Below are 23,429 nucleotides of genomic sequence, written 5' to 3'. Positions count from 1 at the left end.
CTAAGAACGATGGCAGTAAGGGTGGGAGAGTACAGTGTGGCTGCCTGTGCCTCCCCCAGAACACCATGTCCACTTCCAGCAGGCAGCCCCTAAGCTGTGCAGACAGACCACCAGCCTGAGCTCCAGGCTGTGCCACGGGCCCTTGCGGTGGTGAAGCCCCTTCTCTGGGTTTCTCCAGGGCCTGGAACTGCACTGCTCTCCAAAGGTGCCATGAGGTTTCAGTGCAGTCACCCTTGTGCCTAAGAGCTTCCCCAGCTAGCCACATCTGGGAGTTGTGACCAGAGTGAAGGGGAACTTCTCCAGGGCTACCGGAGTCCAAACGTGGCCAGACAACTCGGCCTAAGCCGAAGGGGACAGGAGGAGGTACTAGGCACATGCCTCGGCCCGTGAGCCTCACTCTGCACCTGCAAGTGGCTCATGGTTGCCATGTTGACACGGGGTCAGCCCAGGTGCACCCCAGGGGAGGCATGTAAAGAGGCTGGTGACAGATGTTAGGTGCGCACACACCACACATACACAGCCACGCTTAGAAATGTAATCTGGGCATCAGTACACGCCCCAGGGATCTAGAAATTCTACACAATGGAAAGCTCAAAAACAGCCCCGAACTGTGAACGGCCAGGGCTGGCTGGGGAGGTGTGGCCAGGCCTGCCCCGGGCTGAGTGGGGACCCCCAGTCCCTGCCAGGGCGAATGGGCCTGCCTGCGGCCTGGCCCACGCGGTGGGCCGGAATCGTTCATGTATGAGCAGCCTGAGGGCCCCGCTCCCGCTGAGAACCAGCAGCCAGGATCAGGGTGCGGCTTCGGCCAGGCGGGCCAGGCCATCACGCAGCTCACTGAGCTCGAATAGCCGCACATCCAGCAGCTGCGCCGCCCGGCCCACCTCGGCCCGCGCCCGCTCCCGCTCAGCCCGTGCCTCCTCCAGGCTGCGCTCCGTTGCCCGCAGCTGGTGTTCCAGCTCCGCGTTGCGGGTCTCCAGGTCCTGCAGGGAGAGGGTGGGCAGGATTGGGGACCCCAACAAGTCTCAAGAGTCACCAGCCTTGCCTGAGGCGTCCAGCATCTGACGGCCATCCCCACGGTCCCTGCTCTGCCCCAAGCCCCCTCTGCCTCCCCGCGCCTCCGCTCTGCCCACAACTCCCTGTTCTCCTGGCCATTTGGGCCATTTTGAACAACACAGAAGTGATCCTGTCTTCCCTCTACCCAAAACCATCCTGTGGCTCCCATCACGTGGGGAATAAAACGGACACCAGCTTTACTGACCTCCTTGTTCCCTGAACACCCAAGTTTCTTCCCACTCCAGGGCCTTTGTATGTGCTGTGCCCTCTGTGCTATGCACTTCCCCAACTTGTCTCTCCCAGGGACCCTTTTAAGGGAACCAGATCCTTGAACATCTCTACTTTTTGGGCTCCCAGGAAGTGCTCACTGAACATTTTTTTAGATAAAGTCTTCAGCCAAAACCAAGCCAGCCAGACTTGGATTCAAATCCAGGCTCTGTGACCTCAGGCTGAGGAAGTGAGGACATGACAGGGTCAAGCATCAGAATTCAGCAGGGACTCAGAAGTTGCTTGTTAAACTCACAGAGGGATGTGAAACTACTACTAACCATTGGTTACAAAGCACCTACTGTGGGCCTGGTCTAACCAACGATTTACAGTCTTAGGTAGACACCGTCCTGACTCTGGGTACAGGTGAGGAAACTGAGTCTCGGGGAGGCACAGAGCTCCCCAGGACCCACCAGGAAGGCAGATCTCAGGTTTGCCCTACTCCACCCCTGTCACCCCACCTCCTGGCACCCACACAAACCTGCACCTTCTGCTGCGTCTCCTCACGCTCAGTGGTGTCCGGGGCCTCTCGGGGCCCACCCGTCTGCGTCCTCAGGGTCTGGATCTCCTAGAGGAGGAGGGGTCCCAGGGTCTGTCTGGGGTCCCAGCTCCCCCGTGGGAGGTGAGGGAAGGCCAGGCCCAGGCCCACACTTGGTGCTCACCTGGTCCTTGGTCTGCACTAGTGCCTCCAGCTGCTCTAGTGACTGGCCCAGTGCTTCCTTCTCGCTGACCTGGGGAGCCTCTGCAGCCGCCTGGGCCTCCAGTTCAGCCACCTGTGCGGACAGCAATCTCAGCCCCTGATGCTCCAGCCAGGACCCTTGGGGAATTTGCCACCTGCTGGACTCTAGGGAAGCTGGCATTATCTCAGACCCATTTTATACAGCAAGAAACTGAGGCTTGGGGAAGTGAATTGCTGAGGCCACACAACCAGTCCACGAACCCAAGGCAGATGGGAATCGCCGAGGTCGGGGTGTGTGTGTGGGGGGGGTCTCTGCCCTCACCCGCTGCCGCAGCCGCTCAGCCTCCGCACGCTGGGCCTCCAGCTGCTGCCTCCACTGGGTGGCAGCGGCGTTGGCCTCTCGCAGTGCGCCCGCCAGCTTGTTGTTGCTGTCCTGCAGCGCGAAGAACTCGGCCTCCCACTGTACCTCGCCCACGGAGCTGCAGGGACGCGAGGGTCAACAAGAGGCGACCCTGGGCCGGGGCCGCAGGGTCCCGGGCGATGCTAGACTAGGGGGTGGGACGACAGGGCGAGGGCGGGCGTGGGATCAGGGCGACACTGGGCTAGGGAAGGCGGGACACTGGGCTGGACTAGGGGGCGGGGCCAGGGTGGAGTAGCTCTGGACTAGGGGCGGGGCCAAGGTCGAGCCGAGCTAGGGTAAGGGGCGGTCCCCGGGGGCGTGGTCTTGTCTGGACCAGGTCCAAGCAGGCACGTGGAGTCCGCCCAGTGAGACACTGTCCCAATGGGAGGTGCCAGCCGATGGGGACACGGTCAGAATGGGTTGGGGGTGGGTAGGCGCCCCTGGATTTATCGCCGGCCTGGACTGCCATGGACCGGGCGGGGTTAGCCGCGAGCAGCGGCCGAGAAAGGGGCGGAGTCAGACGCGGGGGCGTGGCCAACGCAGAGTCGCGTTGGAGGGGCGGGGTAGGCTCAGGACCCGGGCGGCCTTCTCCTTTTCCGCCGGTCCTGGGTCCAAAGCCAGATCCCGCCGTCGGCCGCACTCCCTGGGCTTCTGGGAAACCCCCTCCTCGCCACCCCCAACGCCCTGCTAGGCCCCTCACCCCTCGGACAGCATCTTCTTGAGCCGTTCTCGCTCCGTGGGGCCGGGGGCGTCCGCGCTCTGGCTGCGGAACAGCTTCTCCTCGCCGGGGCCATTGGCACTGACAAGGGGGCTCGGGGGCACCTGCGGGCGGGGACAAGGACGGACTCATGATAAGCCGTGGCTTCAGTAAAGAAGAGGTTAGAAGGTCATGGTTGTGGTGCCCCTGGAGTCGTGACTGAGGTCAGAAGGTCGGAACTGACCTATGGACCCCAGCAGGTCCTGCCCAGCACAGGATCCAAGCATGTCCCTCACCACCTCACCCACCCTCCATGGCTCCCCAGGACCTCTGGGCTGGGAGTCCCGTGCCCCACCGCCACCTTGCCTGCCTGGGCTTTCACTAATCCCCCAGGAGCAAACCCGTCTAAACCCGCTGAGGTGCTTGGGATCTGCGAAGCGCTGCTTCCTCATAGCAAAGCTCTTCCCTGAGGCCAATCTTCAAGATCATATTTATGACTATGACGCCAGCAGGAAGGGCCCTGAGGGCAGAGGCTAGCCTGGTTTTTCATCTCTGTAACCCCTGTGCCTAGCCTTGGGCCTGGCACTCAGCAGGTGCTCAATAGATGATGCTGAATTAATTAATGTGAGAAAACACCCAGGGGCAGTTCATGGCTCTTCCCTGTACTTAGCCGTTTCAACTTCTAGTCCTCAATGCTGCCCTCTGAGCTGGTTTTGTCACAGGCACCTACTGGGTGCTCTGCCTGACCCTAGGCTAGCCCCAGGCCCCCACGACATGCTCCCATACCTCTCCTCTGTGGTCACTGCCATGGGTCTAACTTTATGTCATCTGGGAGCATTCGGTCTTGGGTACCAGCATGGCGCCCAGATCCCCCAATACAGGTGGGCATGGGAGGGACAAGGAATGCCGACCTGGTGGGAGGTGAGCCCCAGGGCTGGACTGGTGAGCTCCCCCCCATCCTGAGATTTCTCCCGTGCCAGCCTTGCCGCTTCCTTCACTTCCTGGAACTTCTCAGCAAACTGGAGGGCCGATGGAGGGAAGGAGAAGAAACAGATAGTCAACAAACCCCCAGGTCCCTCCCCAGGTCACCCCCACCCAGGGACAGCCCTGTCGCTTTGGAAAGAATCTTCAGAACTGTAACTATCCCCTTATCACACAAACTGGAAGAAGGAAAGGTTTGGAAAATGATGTTCCAGCAGAGGAGGTATTACGGCAGGTTGCCAGGTGGCATTAAATCACAGAGGTGGCACGAGGTACACTGTGCCACATTGAGAAATGGATTCCCTTTTCCTATCTGATTTCAACAAAGAGAGACTCAGGTTGGTGCTAATCTGTCTTTAACACTTGTTAAAAATCCCTTTATAAAAATGAGACAGTAGGAAAAAAGAAAAAAGAAAGGCGATACAAGGACAAATTTAAAGAGAGAGAGAAAGAGAGAGAGACAAGGTCTTGGGCTCTGAGAAGTAACTGTAGTCAGTGAGAATAATCTCCACTCCTGTTTTCATTATACTAAATGATTACATTTACCACCTATCTATGACAAGGAATATCAGTTTTCCAGTTAGGACAGGATATGATTTTTCCCCCCATTTTAAAATAAATTTCCTTAGTTTAAAAATAATTTTGTTAAAGAAAATCTTAACAAACAGCCACTTGATTTGTGCAGAAGGCATCAGTGTCATTCATAAAGGGAAAATGATCTTTTCAAAAAATGGTCCAATGGCCGGGCCTGGTGGCTCACACCTGTAATCCCAGCACTCTGGGAGGCTGAGGCAGGAGGATCACTTGGGATTAGAAGTTTGAGACCAGCCTGAGCAAGAGCGAGACCCCGTTTCTACTAAAAATAGAAAAATTAGCCAAGTGTGGTGGCATGTGCCTGTAGTCCCAGCTACTCAAGAGGCTGAGGCAGGAGGATCGCTTGAGCCCAGGAGTTTGAGGTTGCTGTGAGCTAGGCTGACGCCACGGCACTCTAGCCTTGGCGACAGAGCAAGACTTTGTCTCAAAAAACAAAAACAAACAAAAAAAATGGTCCAAGAGCAATTCTACACTTATGTGGGAAAAAAATGAACCTGGACCCCTACCTTGCACCACCCACAGAAATTAATTCAAGACCTAAATGAGAAAGATAAATTATAAAGCTTCTAAAACAAAACAAAGGAGAAAATCTTCATGACCTCAGCAAGCCACAGAAAACACTAATTATAAAAGAAACAATGGATAAAGATAGTATGGAAGTATAGAGATGGCAGAGGGTGGTAGATAATGCAGTACTGCTGGGGCATATGGGGAGGTGCCCAGCCCAGCCCAGGCACTCATTTGATGCCCCAAAGAAGAGTAAGGTATATTCAAAATTGGAGCAAGTGGCCAACAGAACTGGGACTCAAACCAGGGAACCTGGAATAGGCTTCCAGTTCATCTAATTTCTTTTTTAAATTAATTAATTATTTTTTTGAGATGGGGTCTTGCTATGCTGTCCAGTCTGGCCTTGAACTCCCGGGCTCAAGTGATCCTCCTACCTCAGCCTCCCAAAGTATTGGGATTACAGGTGTGAGCCACCACACCCAGCATTCTGGCTCATCACACTCAGCCTGCCTATTCTGCAGGGAGATAGAGGCCTCAGACCTGCCCGAGGTCCCCCATGCATGGAGAAGAAGACCTAGGCCCAGCCCTGTTCCTCCCTCCATTCCTCTCCCAGGCCTACCTGTGTCAGATGCTGCTCAGAGGCAAAGCCAAGGCCGTAGACAGTGTTGGCACGACTGTCTGCCCACTGCCCGAACTTCTGGGAGGTTTTGGTAAAGGTCATGTTGGGGGTGACGGTGCTGTTAATGATGGCCTGGGCAGGGGGTGCAAAACAAAGTTCAAGGTTGATGGGATTGATAATAACATGAAACCCCCTGTATCACCTTTCGTGAGGGTCTTAGAGCCCTGAGCCATTTTGGGAGGCAGAAACTGAGGCCCAGGAAGGCTCAGGGTTTCCCGTTCCCCGTGGCACACAGGAAGTCCTGTCATCAAGACCCCTGGTGCCTATGCCCTGCCCAGACCCTGCCTGGACCTTGGCACCCCCGATGCTGATGATGCGGTAGACATTGCGGGTGGCATCGTAGAAATAGGAGACAGTGAGCGCATGCTTGCCCGCTGGGATCCAGTTCCGCTTGGTGGCCGGGTCGATTTGGAACACGTGTGCCCGTGTGCTGAAAATGGGCTGCTCCCTGCGTGGGGAGAGGGTGCTCAGTGGGGCCCAGGCACCCCCACCCAGAAGCTCAGAGCCAGGCTGGGGGAGCTGGGACCTCACCTGGCTGTGGACATTGGTCAGGCTGGGCTGGGCAAGCTCTAAGCAGCAGCTGGAGGGCTGGCAAAAGCCACTGGCTTGGCCCCTAGGGAGAGAGGGGGCCTGTGAGTGTCCCTCAGGCCTGGCTGAGGAAGGCCAAGCATGTCCAACCTCAGGACCCACCACCAGCTGCACCCTTCACAGAACTTCCATCCAAGAGGCAAAAGAATTAGTATAGATCACTGCACTAGCAAGAGGACCCCATCTTTCTTCATCTGGGGGAAGCCCCGAAACACCCTGGGCAGGAGGACTTGGGTCTCTGAGAGCAGCCAAGTGGTCCCTGACATCCCAGTGAAAATTCTCATTGTCCTGGTTATTGGACACCAAGTGAAGCCCCTCCATCCTGGGACTGGGTGGGGAAAGCCAAGGCCCACTCTGCCCAGTCCGTTTCACCCATTACTCCCTCCACCCAGGGCCTTCCATCAAAAAGTGGGGCGTGTACAGGTGCTTACTGGGAGACCAGTTCCCCACTAGACTGGGAGAGGAACCCCTCAGTCCCCACCCCAGGGCAGACACACACCTTGGAGTCAGAGTCCAAATCCCCAGGGATCCCCAGCCTAGCTGAAAAGACAAGATATAGCCAAACAGCAAACTCCCCCAGTCCACCGTTGGGGGCAGGACAGAATCCAGGATTAGGAGACTGGGGCTCCCCAACCTCCCAGTTGGTTCCTCTAGCCACAAACCCAGGAAGCCAGGAACATGCTGGGAGGGGACTTCCTGATCATCCCCCTGTGCCCCAAAATCTGCATCTAGGGGATCTGCAAGGGACCCAGGAGGAGATTGGGAGAGGGGAGGCCCCAGCCCAGAGGCCTCCGTGGTTGGTGCCCCCCAGCATCCTGTCCTGGGCAGCTGCTGTCCCGGTCACAGGGTCTGAAACCGGAGCCCCCGTGGAGGAGGGGTGGCAGGTCTGGCCTGGGTGGGGGCGGGTCTGGGCCACCGAAGTTGCAGAGGTTGCAGAGGCTGTGCACGGGGATCTCCGGAACCCAGGCCCTTCCGGTCCAGCCGCTCCTCCGCGACTTGCGGCGTTTGGGGAAAGTTACTCACCAACTAGTCATGCGCCTCGGACGACGCCGGACGCGGGGCTCCCAGAGGGGAGGGTCTGACACTGCCCGGTGACAAGAATCCCCAATCAGGCCGGTGGGTGAGGCCCCATCCCACGCGCCCCACTTCAGGGGGCCTGATATTCATTCAGGATCCAGTCCCCACCGGCATCAGGAGGACACCAGTGCGCACCCCAACTTCGGGACGCGCGCCCCGACCGTGGAATTTCCGAGATCCCCGCGACGCCCCCCGACTCTGGGTCCAGAACTCCGGGGACACCTCCTCTACAACCCCAGGTCCGTAACTTCGGGGACCCCCTCCCGCGCTGCCATCTCTAACCCTAGATCCAGAACTCTGGGGACCCTCCCCTTATACCCAACTCCTAAACTTCGAGGACCCCCCTGCCATCCCTCCAGTCCGCTGTCCGGAATTCTGGGACCTCCTCCCGCGCCATTCCGCCACTCCAGGTCCGCAACTTCGGGGACCCCTTCGCAGCCTCCTCCACCGCCGGGTACAGAACTACTTTGGGAACCTCCCGCGCAGTCCCCGCCCCGACCCCGACTCCAGAACTTCGGGACCCCCGCGCTCTCCCCAGCCCTGGAACTCGGGGGCCCTCGCACGGCCCCCAGGCCCCGCGTGCGGAACTTAGGGGGCTCCCCGCGCCCTCCCGTGTCCCCGGGACTCCAAGGCCCCCGCGCTCCCGGCGCAGGCTCGGCCGGCTGGGCTCACCCTGCCGGGTCGGCGCCCCGCGAGTGTCCGGGCGCCGGTCGGGTGCGGCCCGCGGCGGTGACTCCGCGCAGCCGGGCGCCCCGCTCGCTCCCTGGCTCCCCGGCCCGCGCCCTCCGCGCCGCCCTCCGCGCCGCCCGCGCCTTTGTCTGCGCCGCCGCCGCCGCCCGCGCCGCCTCCGGTCCCATCGCGGCGGGTCCCGACGCGGCCGCCGCCCGCCCCGCCTCCCCGGGCCGCAGAGGCCGCCCCGCTGCGCCCCCTGCCGGCCCCTGCAGCTGGGGGCGCGGAGGGGGAGGGGACGCGGGATGGGGGGCTGGGGCGGAGAAGCGGGACTGGGGCGGGAGTGGAGGTGGAGGGCCAGGGTTGGGAGAAGGGGGTGGGGACAAAGAGGCAGACATCGTGGATGAGAAAGGGACCAGGGGAGACGGACAAGGAGACAGGAAGCACATGGACAAACAGCTGGACGGATAGAGATGTGACCTCACCCTCCTTTCACCTTCTCGGGGGCAGCCCTGGCCTTCCAGGTTGCTGCTGCCTCTTCCTGGGGTCATGACCTCGAGCCTGTGACTGGGGGCAAGGTTCCTCCTGGCCGGCCTGACAGGAGTGGAGGTGCAGGGTTGGGGTACGGGGCGCTGGCGAGTGAGGCCTAGGGTCTCCGTACAGTAGGGGCTCAGCGAGTGTTGCCAGGAGTCGAAGGAGACCCCCGGGGGGACGGGACCGGAAGCCAGGCAAAGAGAGAGAAGCCTTCCTAACTGTTCTTTTCCCCAGCCCAGATCCCGTGGCGGGGACATATGTCCACCTCTGTCCCCCTCACAAGAAAATGATAAAAATGCCAACTATGGTTCGATTGAGGCTATGATTGCTGCTGTTTGGGGGTTCCAGAATCCAAGGGCCAAGGGGATGTCAGTGTCCAGTGTATCCCCTCAAGCTCTGCTGGTCTGGGTTTGTCACCTGGGTCACAGGGAGGCCCCCTTCCCACACTTGGTCTTTCAGGAGCTGAGCTGGGATACACCTCCCCAGGCCGGAGCCCACCCGAGGGTCCCACATGTCAGCTCTGTTACGGTCCTTTTTCTGGCCTCTTCCCCAAAGTCACACAGGGCCATCGGGTTCATGAGCAGAGGCCATGCGGGTCTTCAGAACCAAGGCCCGAGCTCCCCAGAGCTCTGAGCCTCTCGGGTGAGTTTTCCAGCAACTTCAGAGGTTTGTCCTTTTCATCTCTGAGACCTCCACTCATATCTCCTTTCCCTGGTTTTTATTGTTTGTCTGTCTGTTTGATTGTTTGTCTTCAAGACAGGGTTTTACTCTGTCACCTGGGCTAGAGAGCAGTGGCGTCATCACAGCTCACTGTAGCCTCCAACTCCTGGGCTCAAGCGATCCTCCTGCCTCAGCCTCAGGTGGGCTAACTTTTCTGTTTTTTGTAGAGACGAGGTCTCACTCTTGCTTAGGCTGGTCTCGAACTCCTGACCTCAAGTGATCCTCCTGCCTTAGCCTCCCAAAGTGCTGGGTTACAGGCGTGAGCCACCGGGCCGGGCCTCCTGTTCTTTTATTTCTGTTCCCTCCTAACAAAAGTCACACATCTGTGCAGATAGGTTCCTTTAAATTACCTGTAGGTGGATTCCAAATCATGTTGTCTCTGGGGACTTACTCCCAGGTCAAGAGCTGAAGTTTCCTCCTGCAGGTCTCTGCCCAAGCTGTTCCCTCCACCTGGAATGGCCTCTCTGCTGGCATCTGTCCTGCTGTGTCCTTCCAAGCTCAGCCCCTCTGGGAAGCCTCTCTGACTATCCTGGGCTTGCAAGGGATCTTGCCCTCCTGTGCCCCGCATCCCCGTCCCTTCCTATGACTCCTGTAGGGCTGGCCCATCCATCCTGGAGCCCCAGTCACGAGAGTGACTGTTCGTCCCTCAGCTGGGGGAAACTGAGGCACAGGCTCGGTTTCCCCGGCTGCTTCTAACTTCACGAGGCGTGTGCACAAGGGAAGAATTTGGCTTCACTGTCAGGCCTGAAGCCATGAAATACTTGAACACTGTGTGGAACAAAGAAAATACCGTCTGTTCTGTGCAGAAAGTGACTTTTCCTTATTACCAACAAAATAATTAAAAAAAAAAAAAAGTGTCTGGGAAAGCTGCCAGCAGGGCCAAGGCTTCTGGAAGCCACTCAGAGTTTACTAAGTCCCTGGCCGGCTGCAGAGCTGGGGCCATGTGTCTATTCTATGGGGGCGGCAGGTGAGGGGCCCAGGTTTGCCCCCGGTGTGGGAGAAAGCAGCAGTGTGAGAGAGAAGCAGGCCTCTAGGAGGGGCCGGGACAGTGCTGGCCTTGAGCAGCCCTGACCTGAAGCTGTCTCAGCCAAATGCAGGCTAAGGAATTGGCTTCCTCAGTGTGGACCATCAGAATGGGCTGATGCTTGCAGAGCTGGAGGGAGGGAGAGGGGCAGGGAGGCAATACCAGCAGCTTCTCTGTCCCCTGGGAATAGACAGGTAGAGGGCTGCCCTGAGCTGCTGTTCCAGAGCTCGCTTCTGCCTGGGCCTTGAGGCCTCTCTTCCAAGGCAGGGCAGGCAGAGGCAGTGTCTTTTATTTATTTATTTATTTATTTATTTATTTTTAAAATTCTTTTTCTTAATTAATCTTTATCTTTTTTTTTTTTTTTGATCTCTACAAACATTTCCAGAAGCAAGAGGCAGCGTCTAAAAGTGACAGCTTTCCTTTGAGCCTGAGGAGTGGTGTAAAGGAATGAGCTTCCTGTCATAGGAGAGACCAAGCAGGGGCCAGGACAGCTCATTCAGCACTAGGGAAGCTCTGGTCTCTTGGGGTGAGCTCTGGTCTCTGCCTAAGTCTGAACCAACCTTTAGGCTGAAGCTAAACCATCTCTCCTCTCCAGAGGGTTCCTGTTCCGCCAGCACAGGGGCAGTCTAGTCACTCTTCCCCAAAGCTGGGTGCCTGATGTCCGAGTGCGGGTCTTGGTGACTACTTCAGATTTATTTGTGGCAGGATTCGGTTCCTGTTCACCCCTTACATGGCTCTGTCCCAGCACCCAGAATAAGCCTGGCCCTGCAACAAATCCCCATGAGCGCCTTCTGAAATAGGGGACAACCAGGCTCCAGCTTTGGACCTTGGTGGCCTCTGGAGTCACATGAGCCAGGGAGTGAATCCCAGCCCTGCCTCTTACCAGCAGTGCAGCCCTGAAGACGTCACTTCCCTTCTGTTTCTCTGTCCATAAAATGGGCATATGAGTGGTGCCCACTTCTGAGGTTTACTGTAAAGATCCGATGAGTTCTTATGACCGTAGGTGCTTAATAAATGCTTGCTGTTAGAAACATTATATTGATTCTTGGTTTGTGGTTTTGATCCTGAGCCAAATTCTTACAATTTTCTTTTTTAGCAGTTGAAGGACCCCAACCAGGCATGAGCTCTTGAGGATAGAAGTGTGTCCAACCTGACATGATATCCTCTACATCTTTAGCTCCCAGACCCTCATGTGCCCCCTCCAGTCACCCTCTTCTGCCTTCTCCCCAGGCCCCAGCAATAGCTAGCTGGGCTAGCCTCCAGACCTTAGCCTCCTTGCAAACTCCTATTCATCCCTCAAAGCCCCACCTCCAATGCCCTCTTTTCCAAGAAGCCCTCCCTCCTCTTCCTCTAGACCTTCCCCAGCCCTCTTTTCTCCTTCTGGCCCAGCCCTGACCCCACAGGGCTGGGAGTTTCTGTGTCCAGCTCTGATCCCCCTCCCTGAGTGTACCTCAAAGGGCTGAAACCAGGGATGAGGCTTCCCCAAGGTTTGTTGTCTCCCAGCACAGGGTGGGCACACGGGGAGCAGGCAAAGGGAAGTTTGATGACACCATAATATTGGTGATTTTGCATCACTTAAAGGAGACCCTGCCTTAAATTCAGAGCTTGACTTCTGCCCAAGGCCAGAGTTATTTCATTCAACAAACATGGCCGGGCGCAGTGGCTCACGCCTGTAATCCTAGCACTCTGGGAGGCCAAGGCGGGTGGATTGCTCGAGGTCAGGAGTTCAAGACCAGCCTGAGCAAGAGCGAGACCCCGTCTCTACTAAAAATAGAAAGAAATGATCTGGCCAACTAAAATATATATAGAAAAAAAATTAGCCGGGCATGGTGGCGCATGCCTGTAGTCCCAGCTATTCGGGAGGCTGAGGCAGTAGGATCGCTTAAGCCTGCGAGTTTGAGGTTGCTATGCGAGTTTGAGGTTGCTATGAGCTAGGCTGACGCCACGGCACTCACTCTAGCCCGGGCAACAAAGTGACACTCTGTCTCAAAAAAAAAAAACAGCCCCCAGGAAGCAAGGGAGCCAGGCTCCCTCCGGCCCAAGAAAGAAGGGGTTAGAGGGAGGCCTCCAGCACTGGGTCGTGAACTTGAGGGCCCAGGACCAGGGTGGGTTGGGGGTGAAAGGAGGCAGCACTCGAGACCCCCCTGAGCACTAAACCTGGATCGGAGGTTCAGTTCCCGCAGATCTAATTACCCTAATTTGCCACATGCACTAATTACCTCCTGGGTGCCAGGTGGCTGGGCGGGGCTGCCCCACTTTCTGGAGGTAGGTCGGGGCCCGATTATTTTTGGCTGCATCGTCCTTGAAGCCTCCAACATCCGCCTGCATGAAGGGCGGAAAGTGGGGCAGAGAAATTGTGACCACATCAGGAAGGATGCAGGGGGATGTGGGGGTCAGGTGGCCTTGGAGCTCCCTGAGCAGGAGGCTTGGGGACCAAGGCCTAAGGGTCTCTGACACCCAGCCAGAGGGAGCAGGGTCTGGAGGGGCTAAGAATCTGCCAGCTCCACAGTAGACTGGTTTTCAATGTGACATAATTGCTGGAAGAGGGGTTGTGTGGTGGGGGGGTTAGTCTGATGAGCCTGGGTTCAAATCCTGAAACCCACCTGCTTGCTGTGTCTCCCTGGACACGTGATTTTTCATGAACTCCTTGCACTTTTTCTGAGGGATGGAATAGACATGATAATTCTCAAAGGGTGCTCTGGGCAGAGGGCACAGCATGTGCAAAGGCCCTGAGGTGGGGACCAGCTGGGTATGTTGGAGGAACAGTGGGGAGGCTGGCAGGGGGACCAAAGTAGAGTGAGTGGCAAGAAAGTGTGGGAGGTGCTGAGACCTGGGGTGGGTTGTCATAGGAGCTGAGCAGAGCAGAGCCTCATGGGCCCTGGTGAGCTGTGTGGGTTTTGTTCTGAGGGTGCTAGGGAGCCATGGGAGAGTTTGGAGCCAGGGAGAGAGGGAGTGATCAGATTTACACTGCAGGCCTAGGGCAGGGTTTCAGCTCTTAGGAGGGAATGAGGTGTCTGTTCATGTGCAGAATGGGGGCAGACCCTGCCTTTCTCTGAGCCTCAGTTTCCCCATCCTGGGTAGAGTCCTGAGACTCGGGCAGCCCCAGGACACGATGGGCCCTGAGCCAGGGAAGCCCTACCCACCCTGAAGCTCCTGAATTCTGGCTGAGCAGCCTACACGGCCTCCTCTCCGCCTGTCCCCCCTCCCACACTCCTTCTGTGGCCTTGAGGGAACAGCTGCAGGAACAGAGAGCGGGAGGCCCTGGGGAAGGCAGCTCGGGGGGCTCTGGGGGCCGTGTTCCCGCTTGGTGACAGCCCACACGGGGCTGCCGGGCGCCGAATGTTCTCGTAGCAGCTGGGTGACTCAGAAGCTGCAGCGTCTTCTCTTGGTTCTGCCAGAGGGGGACCGTTCCTGGTCTCCAGGCATAGGCCAGGCTTGGATTGGCCACCTGAGGTGCCCTCTAGGATGTCCCCACACCAGCCTCCCCAACCCCCCAGTGTTGAGCACTCCCCTGCGCTAGCACCTTCCATGGCTCTCCTGGACACCTCAGAGAGAGAACCAAGGTCCTCACTGCCTGTTGGCCGAGCCCCACCTCTGAGTCTTCGTACTGGCTCCCACCTATGGCTTGGAATAAATGCCAGCTCCAAGACCACCTCCTCCAGGAAGGCTGCCAGCTTTTCCCCTCACTCCACCAACCCTGATCTCCCAGGATGGGGGTGTCTGGATCCAGCTGTGTCTCTGCCTCAGACTGGGGGCTCACTGGAGGCCAGGCCCCATCGTCCAGCGTGGGAGTGCACAGTGGAGGCACTGCAGGAGGAAGATGCCCTCTGTGGCAGCCCAAGGCCAGACCCCATGGCCTGATCTTTAACCTCATTTTTCTAGAAGGGGAAACTGAGGCTCATGGAGCTTAACTCAGTTCCTCAAAGTAAAAGTCAGCAGAGAGGGAAAACTGGGCCTCGAACCCGGGTCTAGGAGGCCAGGCCTGCTTCCTGTAGCCCTGGAGCCTTGTCTACCTGAGGCAGGGAGTGGGCTGGGGGTGGGGGTTCATTCACCCACCTGCAGGTAGATTTGGTGCAACCTGGGCTCACACTGAAGGGGTCCAACAGCCTGTCTCTATGGAGGCACCAGGAGTCCTCTCTGGGCCTCTGTTTCCTCCTCTGTAAAATAGGCAGTGCTCACTGTGAACTAGGGTTTATCAAGCACCTACAATCCCAGCACTGTTAGGAACCCCTGTCCTTAGGGAGCTCACATCTAGTGGGCAAGACAGATGATAAACAAAACATGAGGAGGCTGGGCGTGGTGGCTCACATTTGTCATCCCAGCACTCTGGGAGGGCGAAGCAGGAGGATCGCTTAAGGTCAGGAGTTCGAGACCACCTGAGCAAGAGCAAGACCCCATCTCTACAAAAAATAGAAAAATTAGCTGGGCATTGTGGGTCCCGCCTGTAGTTCCAGATACTTGGGAGGCTGAGGCAAGAGGATCGCTTGAGCCCAGGAGTTTGAGGCTACTGTGAGCTGTGATGACGCCACTGCACTCTAGCTGGGGTGACAGACAGAGATCCTGTCTGAAAAAAACAAAAAACCCCGAAGAGATGATTCTGATAGTAAGGGAAAGAAAACCAGGCAAAGCAGCAGGCCAAGAGGGGGGTGGGTGGTCACTGAAGGCTGCTGTGAGATGGTTGTGATTCAGAACAGCACGTGCAAAGGCCCTGAGGTGGGAACATGTTCAGCCCTGGGCGTGGCATTGAGGAGGTGGATGTGGCTTAAGCAGAGAGTTCGGGGAGAGTCAGGGGGGCAATATGCTCTTCAAGGTCCACAGACTGGAGCACAGGGGGCCTGTGGGCCCCAGTGAGGAATGTGGACTTTCTACTCAGAGCACTGGAGAGCCCCTAAAGGCTTTGGGGCGGGAGAGAGGCATCATGTGCTTTTCCGAGTTTAGATAAGATTAGATAAGATTTCTCCCATGGCACCTGGACTGACCAGGGTGATTCTAACACTTCCCTCCTTGGTTATCTCAATGCAGGGGGTACCTTGGGCTGGGCTTGCTAAACAAATGACATTGTTATGGGGTCTCAGGCTCAGGAGGTGTGTGGCCGCTGCTCCCAGGGCTTCCCAGCCAGAATGAGGATTCGAACTCAGGCCCCTGGCGACAGCCTGTGGCATATTGTCTCCACCGCTTATGCAATCAGTGCCCCACATGTGACCCTTTCTCTTTCTTTCAGCCATTGTCTCTTCCCTGTGACCTCCCTTGGGGCTGGAGGACACTTGCACTCCGGAAAGCAGATGTTTCCCGCCCCTTGGAGGCCTGGGGTTTCAGCGACAAGACCAAGGCCCGGCATCCAGGACCTGGGGCAGCCAGAGGAAGGCAGGGAAGGGCAGGAAGGGGCTCACTGAGCTCAGCTTCCTCTCAGAATCCCTGGGAGGACGAAGAGTTTAGAGGCTTTAGTTCATCCTTAAAGAAATACTGAGAGTGATGGTAACAATGTCATTTGTTTAGCAAGCCCAGCCCAAGGTACCCCCTGCATTGAGATAACCAAGGAGGGAAGTGTTAGAATCACCCTGGTCAGTCCAGGTGCCATGGGAGAAATCTTATCTAATCTTATCTAAACTCGGAAAAGCACATGATGCCTCTCTCCCGCCCCAAAGCCTTTAGGGGCTCTCCAGTGCTCTGAGTAGAAAGTCCACATTCCTCACTGGGGCCCACAGGCCCCCTGTGCTCCAGTCTGTGGACCTCAAAGAGCATATTGCCCCCCTGACACTCCCCGAACTCTCTGCTTAAGCCACATCCACCTCCTCAATGCCACGCCCAGGGCTGAACATGTTCCCACCTCAGGGCCTTTGCACGTGCTGTTCTGAATCACAACCATCTCACAGCAGCCTTCAGTGACCACCCACCCCCCTCTTGGCCTGCTGCTTTGCCTGGTTTTCTTTCCCTTACTATCAGAATCATCTCTTCGGGGTTTTTTGTTTTTTTCAGACAGGATCTCTGTCTGTCACCCCAGCTAGAGTGCAGTGGCGTCATCACAGCTCACAGTAGCCTCAAACTCCTGGGCTCAAGCGATCCTCTTGCCTCAGCCTCCCAAGTATCTGGAACTACAGGCGGGACCCACAATGCCCAGCTAATTTTTCTATTTTTTGTAGAGATGGGGTCTCGCTCTTGCTCAGGTGGTCTCGAACTCCTGACCTTAAGTGATCCTCCTGCTTCGCCCTCCCAGAGTGCTGGGATGACAAATGTGAGCCACCACGCCCAGCCTCCTCATGTTTTGTTTATCATCTGTCTTGCCCACTAGATGTGAGCTCCCTAAGGACAGGGGTTCCTAACAGTGCTGGGATTGTAGGTGCTCGATAAACCCTAGTTCACAGTGAGCACTGCCTATTTGTGCCTATTCCCCTCCCCACCTGGGAGGGAAATCACAGCTGGTCCTCAGTCACACCTGCCTGGTGCTGGGAAAGGCGCTGAAGGGGTAGCACAGTCGCGTGATGTGCAGGACCCAGTGCGAAAGGAAAGTGCAGGGCTCCTCACGAACAAATAAACTCAGGTGCCGGCTCTGGGTGGGAGCTTTTGCTGCAAACTTTTACAGCTGGAGAAACTGAGGCTGAGGGGGGGGTGCCCAAGAGCAGAGGGACCCACAGGGACTCTGTCAGCTCCTGAAATGGTGGCACATGTGTCAAGTTAGGGGAGGGCACTGGGACTCAGCCTTCCTGTTGCATCTTGAAGACACCAGAAGTTGGAATTCCAGAATTCTGGGAAATGCGATCCCCATGTCTCAAAATCTTTTTTTTAATTTTTATTTTTTTTGAGACAGAGTCTCCCTTTGTTGCCCGGGCTAGAGTGAGTGCCGTGGCGTCAGCCTGGCTCACAGCAACCTCACACTCCCGGGCTTACACGATCCTCCTGCCTCAGCCTCCCGAATAGCTGGGACTACAGGCATGCGCCACCATGCCCGACTAATTTTTTCTATATATATTTTTAGTTGTCCAGATAATTTATTTCTATTTTTAGTAGAGACGGGGGTCTCGCTCAGGCTGGTCTCGAACTCCTGACCTCGAGCGATCCACCTGCCTCCGCCTCCCAGAGGGCTAGGATTACAGGCGTGAGCCACCGCGCCCGGCCGCCATTTCTCAAAATCTTTAATTCTCTGTTATAACACATCTCAAAATAGATGGGGACCAGGGGGCCAGAGCCTGGGGAAGGGGTGTTAGTACTGTGACATCTGAGGGCACCCTGCCACATCTTGGGGTCCCTCAGGGTTTGGCATCCATCCCATGCTGAGCACTGTGGGTGTCCCCTCTGCTGTGGGTGGGACCTTCCAGGGAGCCCATGAGCAGGGGCTGAGGGGCCCCCACAGGGCCCAGCCAGGGGGTAGGTGCTCAGGAGTTGGCTGCTGGCATCACTGGGGGCATGCGGGGTAGAGTCCCTCCCAGGGACCTGTTTCTGGACACGTGGGCCATGATGCCGGCCTCCGGGTTAGGAGACAGAGGGACAGGAAGGCGAAGACAGACAGACAGACCTTGGACAGCAGGTGCTCAAAGGGCTGGCTCCTCACTTCTAGGTGAGACCCTCTCCTGGGGGGACCACGTAGAGCCCATCTGAGACACTGTGGTGGTGCCGAAGTCCAAGACAGACATTGTGCAGCTGGCCGGTGTCCTCTAAGTCATGTCTGCTGGAGCCCTCACTAACCGGCAGTCGCAGCGCGAGGTGTGGGGCCCTGTGGTGTTGAACAGCATCAGGCCCTGCTGGAGAACAGGTGTCTGGAGTTGTGGGCAAAGGGGCTGGCCCTTGAAGAGGAATGTGGAGGCCAGGTTGGAGAAGGGGCTGCAATGCATGGGCATACGGGGGCCCCCCGCCCCCTGTGATGGTCTACACTGGGCTGTCGGGGGAGAGGGTAGGCAGGGCACTTAGAAACCCCAAGCTCCACCTTTCCACTCTCTCACCCATTCTTCCACCGATCCATCCACGCACCCATCCCCTATCCATCCCCCACCCCTTGTCCCCTATTTCCCCATCCAATTATCTATCCACCCATCCAACCACTTATCCATTCACATCCATCCATCCACTTATTCATTCATCCATCCACTTATCCATTCACCCATCCATCAATCCATGCATCCATCCACTTATCTATCCACCCATCCATCCATCAACCTTCCCACTATCTGCAAGCATTGTCCATGATCCACTCCCATCTCCCTCATCCATGCATGCACCCAGCTATACTTCACTTCTGAGCCTAGCATATGTCTACTCATTCTTCAAGTTCCAACTCCATGTCCCCTCCTCCATACGGCACTCCAGGCTATTCAGACAGAACCCCTGTCCCTCCCTCTGGCCCAGGCCTGACCCACTGGTGCTAAGAGTGAATGAATATCTCTGGCTCAGTCTCCAGCCCGGGGGCTCCTGAGCGGAGGCTTCTTGGAGGCCCAGTGGCACCATTGTGAGGTGGCTACCAAGTAAAAGACTAGCAATTTCTGCTCATGGCGCATGGAGGCATCAGGCCTCCAGGTAGGGCATGACCTCCCCACCCACCAATAATAAAGCCACCATCATTTAAGCCCAGTAAAAAGAGCCCCATGGAAGGAATCCAGGCTTGGCCTGAGTCCACTTTGAGGGGCAGCAAAGAGCCCCAGGTGCAGAGAGATCTAGGTTTGTGCCCTAGGAGTCACTTATGTGGCCCTTTACATCTCTGAGCCTCAATTACCTCATCCGGAAATCAATTCTTCTCACCCTAGGTGAGAAACCAGGAGGAACTGGGCCCCAGGGAACAGGGAGGGAGGCTGAAAGGCAGATGGCCCTAAGGGGCCTGGAGAGCATGGGACATGTGCATACATTTCCTGATGGACACAGAATTACATGTTTTCTCTTCTGATTGCCAGAGTAACCTGTGCTCATTGTAAAAACAGTTTCAGAAAACACAGACATGCACAATGTAAATGATCTAAATAGCCCCTTGTCATAGCATTTCATTGCCTCAATGAATTTGTATTACATATTTACTTTGTTCCTGGTGCTTACTGTAAATTTAAAACTGCTGAGGCCAGGTGAGGTGGCTCACACCTATAATCCCAGTACTCTGAGAGGTCGAGGCAGGACGATCGCTTGAGGTCAGGAGTTCGAGACCAGCCTGAGCAAGAGCAAGACCCCGTCTCTACAAAAAATAGAAAAATTAGCCGGGTGTGGCACACGCGTGTAGTTCCAGCTACTTGGGAGGCTGAGGCAGGAGGATCACTGAGCCCAAGAGTTTGAGGTTTCTGTGAGCTAGGCTGACACCACGGTACTCTAGCCTGGGTGACAGAGCGGGACTCTGTCTCAAAAAATAAATAAATAAAATTAAGAATAAAAAATAAATAAAAATGCTGGCACAGGAGACAAATTAACAAACTAAATTCAGATGCTGGCCCTGCCCTTGACCCTGGCTGACACACACTGGTTGCTCTGAAATATTTGTTGAGAGAATGAAATTTTAAAAATAAAATCAAAGCCCAGAAATAACTGTTACTAACATGAGGGTCTATTTCCTTCTAGATTTTTTTTCTTTATTTCTTTTTTTTTCCCTTAGCCAAAATGGAATCATGTTAGTCACATGGTCTGTCACCCAGGCCAGCTCTGCACACCGATGCATTTCAGTCCACATGCTCGAGTTTGCAGAGACTTCAGTGTCATATCTCTTAAATGTTTGCCATGACTTACTAATCTGATCTCCTATGGTTGCCATCTGGGTCACTCTCTGGGGAGAGCCTAACATGCGGAATCCTGTATTTTCAATGCTTTTTATAGACATTTGGCTCCCACGTTTAGGTCCATACGGGAGACCTGTGTTCCCGCAGCGCTGAGTGAGTGTGTCCGCTTCTCTGAGTGTCTGAGATTTGCAAATAAATATTACAGACATTTGCTTTTCAAGACGTGGATTAAAATCAGAGGCCCCGCATCTCAAGGGTGAGTAGGGAGTGACAGCTTAATGGGTACAGGGCTTCCTTTTGGGGTGACGAAGATGTTCTGGAACAAGGTAGAGGTGATGATTGCACGACATTCTGAATGTGCAGGGACCCTCGAACATATTTTGTATGTTATATGTGTTATACACTGTATTCGTACAAGAAAGTAAGCTAGAGAAAAGAAAATGGTATTAAGAAAATCATAAGGAAGAAAAAATGTATTTACTATTCCTTGAGTGCAAGTGGATCATCGTAAACATCTTCATCCTCATCCTCCTCACGACCTTATGGCATCCAACCCCCAGGCCCCTTCCAGCACTTTCCATATTCTCATTTATCTTCGTAACTGTCATTACTTCCACATTGATTGATTGATTCATTCATTAATTCACTCACTTTCCATGCTGGGCACACAGTAGGTCCTTAGAAAATATTTTTTGGATAAATCAATGTTAATAAAACAATAGTCACAGCCCAATCATTGCTGTAATATAAAGAAAAGGGCAAAATCCATCGAGTCAAAGGCTATACAGCAGGGCCGGGGGCTCCAGGTGCAGGCAGTGGCTACCTGGGGCGGGGGGAGGCTTGCAGAGGACATATCTGCCACCCTGCTCTGTTTGTCTGTATTTTCCTCCGTTTCTTTCTTTCTTTCTTTCTGTTTTTTTTTTTTTGAGACAGAGTTTCACTCTGTTGCCCGGGCTAGAGTGCGGTGGCGTCAGCCTAGCTCACAGCAACCTCAAACTCCTGGGCTCAAGCGATCCTCCTGCCTCAGCCTCCCGAGTAGCTGGGACTACAGGCATGTGCCACCATGCCCAGCTCATTTTTTTCTATATATATTTTGGCTGTCCATATAATTTCTTCCTATTTTTAGTAGAGACGGGGTCTCGCTCTTGCTCAGGCTGATCTTTAACTCCTGACCTCAAGTGATCCTCCAGCCTCGGCCTCCCAGAGTGCTAGGATTACAGGCGTGAGCCACCGTGCCAGCCTTTTTTTTCCTTTAGAGACATGTCTCACTCTGTTGCCCAGGCTGGAGTACAGTCACGTGATCATAGCTCGCTGCAGCCTCCAACTCCTGGGCTCCAGCGGTGGTCCTGCCTCAGTTTTTTAAAAACCCAACTTAAGCCCATGGCGGGGACTTGCATGGAGCTAGCAGAGTTACACAGGGAGGGAGTGACTCGAATCCACCTGCCAGCCGCTGGTCAGCTAGTACACTTCCTTGCTGGATGTTCTAAATTAAATCTGCTCCCTAGGCTCACGCCTGTAATCCCAGCACTCTGGGGGGGCCAAGGCGGGAGGATGGCTTGAGCCCAGGAGTTCGAGACCAGCCTGAGCAAGAGCGAGACCCCGTCTCTCCCAAAAATAGAAAAATAAGAAATAAAAATAAAATGAAATAAATAAAATTAGAAAAATTAGCCAGGCATCATGGTGCACACCTGTAGTCCCAGCTTCTTGGGAGGCTGAGGCAGAAGGATTGCTCGAGCCGAGGAGTTTGAGGTTGCTGTGAGCTAGACCGATGCTACTGCACTCTAGCCCAGAAAACAAAGTGAGACTCTGTCATAAACCAATCAATTAATCAATCAGGAGGAAAAGGAGGAAGTAGGCTGAGGGACAGGGACCAGTTTTGACCCTTCCTTCACTGCTGTGAGACTGTAGCCAAGGGCTCATGTGTCCCCAGTCTCGGTTTGCTCCTGTGCAAAATGGGGCAAGCACAGACTTCCACTGGCAACAGGAGGAGTTGTCACATCCACACAGCACTTGGCACCAGGCGACCTTGCATCAGAAGCCCTCTGTGATCCAGCTCAGCCTCCTCCCGTGGTTCCTGACACACACACACCCTCCAGAGCAGTGAAACTGGCCCCAAACTCCCTCCCACCCATTGCCACCCGCCACACCTTTGCGCATGCAGTGCCCTCCGCCGGGGGTGTCCTTTCCTCTTCTGCCCTGCAAAGCCACACTCGCCTGCTCCTGAAATGGACGAGATGTCCCCACCACCTCGCATTTGAGGCTACTCCACATTCACAGGCTTATGTAACAGCAGAGTGGTTATGACAGGCAAAGCCCCTGAATTCAGGGTTCAAACCCTAGCATGCTGCAAGGCCTCAATTCTCCTGCATGTGAAACAGGAGTGAGAGATACCTGCATCCTCTGCCTTGGTGGGCCAGCCAGGGTTCGCGGAGGGAGCTGCATGTGCCTGGCGACCTGGCTGGGGTGCTCGGCCAGGGGGACACAGTGGGCAAGGTGCAGGGCCCGGAAGAAGTAGGGGTCTCGGGCCAGCACGCAGTTGAGGTAGGGCTACCATCCGAAGCTACACCATGCGACTCTGCGAGGTCACAAATAGGGGGCCCTGGGGAGAGAGAAGTGGGGGGCTCTGGGTTGCAGAGTGCCTCTGACCTCCAAAACCATCTCCCTCTGCAGCCCGGTGGCCTTCAGGTTAGGAGGTGAGCAGCTTCCTCTCTAGTCTCCTCCTGGGCCTCTGGCAGGCCCTGTACATGGGTGGGAGGCCTCGCGGGTGGCAGGGCTGGGACAGAGCCCTCTCGCAGTCCTGGGCCGTGAGGGAGGCTGGAGACTCTCCCCCGAGGGTGCTGGGGAGTTGGAGGGCAGAGTGTGAGCAGGGGAGGTCAGCCAGGCATGACCCTCTGGGTGAGACAGGTCTCCAGGGCTGGGGAGGAGGCACGCTGGGGTCTGGGCAGGAGCTGGGGAAACCTGGGGACAGTGAGCAGGACTGAGCTGAGAACAGAGCAGGGAGAACCAGCAGGACCTGAGTAGACATGAGGTTGGGAGTGAGAGGCATCAAGGGTGTCACAGCCAGTGACTGGCTCAGGAGCTCAGAACAGGGCAAGAAGGATGGCCTGAGAATGGGGATACCTCAGGGACATGTGATGCTGGAAGAGGGACATCTGGGGACTTCAGAGCTGAGATTCTAGGAGATAGTTCCTTTTCCAGTCTGCAGTCCTGTGGATCACACAAGGAACACAGTTGATACTCAATAAATGCTTGCTGGGGGAAGCAATGGTGAGAGCCACAT

The 23,429-nt window shown here is 55.8% G+C and overlaps 2 protein-coding genes across 5 annotated transcripts; one reads left to right on the top strand and one right to left on the bottom strand.

The window, feature by feature from the left end:
* Positions 1-521: 521 nt before the first annotated feature.
* On the bottom strand, positions 522-8,290 carry HOMER3 (homer scaffold protein 3). 4 transcript variants are annotated; one of them, XM_045552098.1, is made up of 12 exons: positions 8,195-8,290; positions 7,469-7,529; positions 6,945-6,985; positions 6,389-6,470; positions 6,149-6,305; positions 5,798-5,929; positions 4,008-4,115; positions 3,100-3,221; positions 2,322-2,478; positions 1,983-2,093; positions 1,802-1,888; positions 522-980 (listed from the first exon to the last, which is right to left on the bottom strand). In XM_045552098.1, the coding sequence occupies exons 4-12, from the start codon at positions 6,400-6,402 to the stop codon at positions 789-791; spliced, it is 1,080 nt and encodes a 359-aa protein (XP_045408054.1). In that variant the 5' UTR covers positions 6,403-6,470; positions 6,945-6,985; positions 7,469-7,529; positions 8,195-8,290; the 3' UTR covers positions 522-788. The 4 variants fall into 4 exon arrangements, with proteins under 4 accessions (XP_045408054.1, XP_045408063.1, XP_045408048.1 ...); XM_045552107.1 differs by having other exon boundaries at positions 6,945-6,981; XM_045552092.1 differs by lacking the exon at positions 6,945-6,985.
* Positions 6,527-9,521, top strand: LOC123640275 (basic proline-rich protein-like). The gene is made up of 4 exons (XM_045554793.1): positions 6,527-6,777; positions 7,558-7,976; positions 9,185-9,367; positions 9,482-9,521. Exons 1-4 carry the CDS (start codon positions 6,527-6,529, stop codon positions 9,508-9,510), a joined length of 882 nt encoding a protein of 293 aa, XP_045410749.1. The 3' UTR covers positions 9,511-9,521.
* Positions 9,522-23,429: the final 13,908 nt, after the last annotated feature.

This window comes from Lemur catta, chromosome 1 (assembly GCF_020740605.2).
Source record: "Lemur catta isolate mLemCat1 chromosome 1, mLemCat1.pri, whole genome shotgun sequence".
Lineage (NCBI taxonomy): Eukaryota > Metazoa > Chordata > Mammalia > Primates > Lemuridae > Lemur > Lemur catta.
This window is presented reverse-complemented; position numbering and strand designations above follow the sequence as displayed.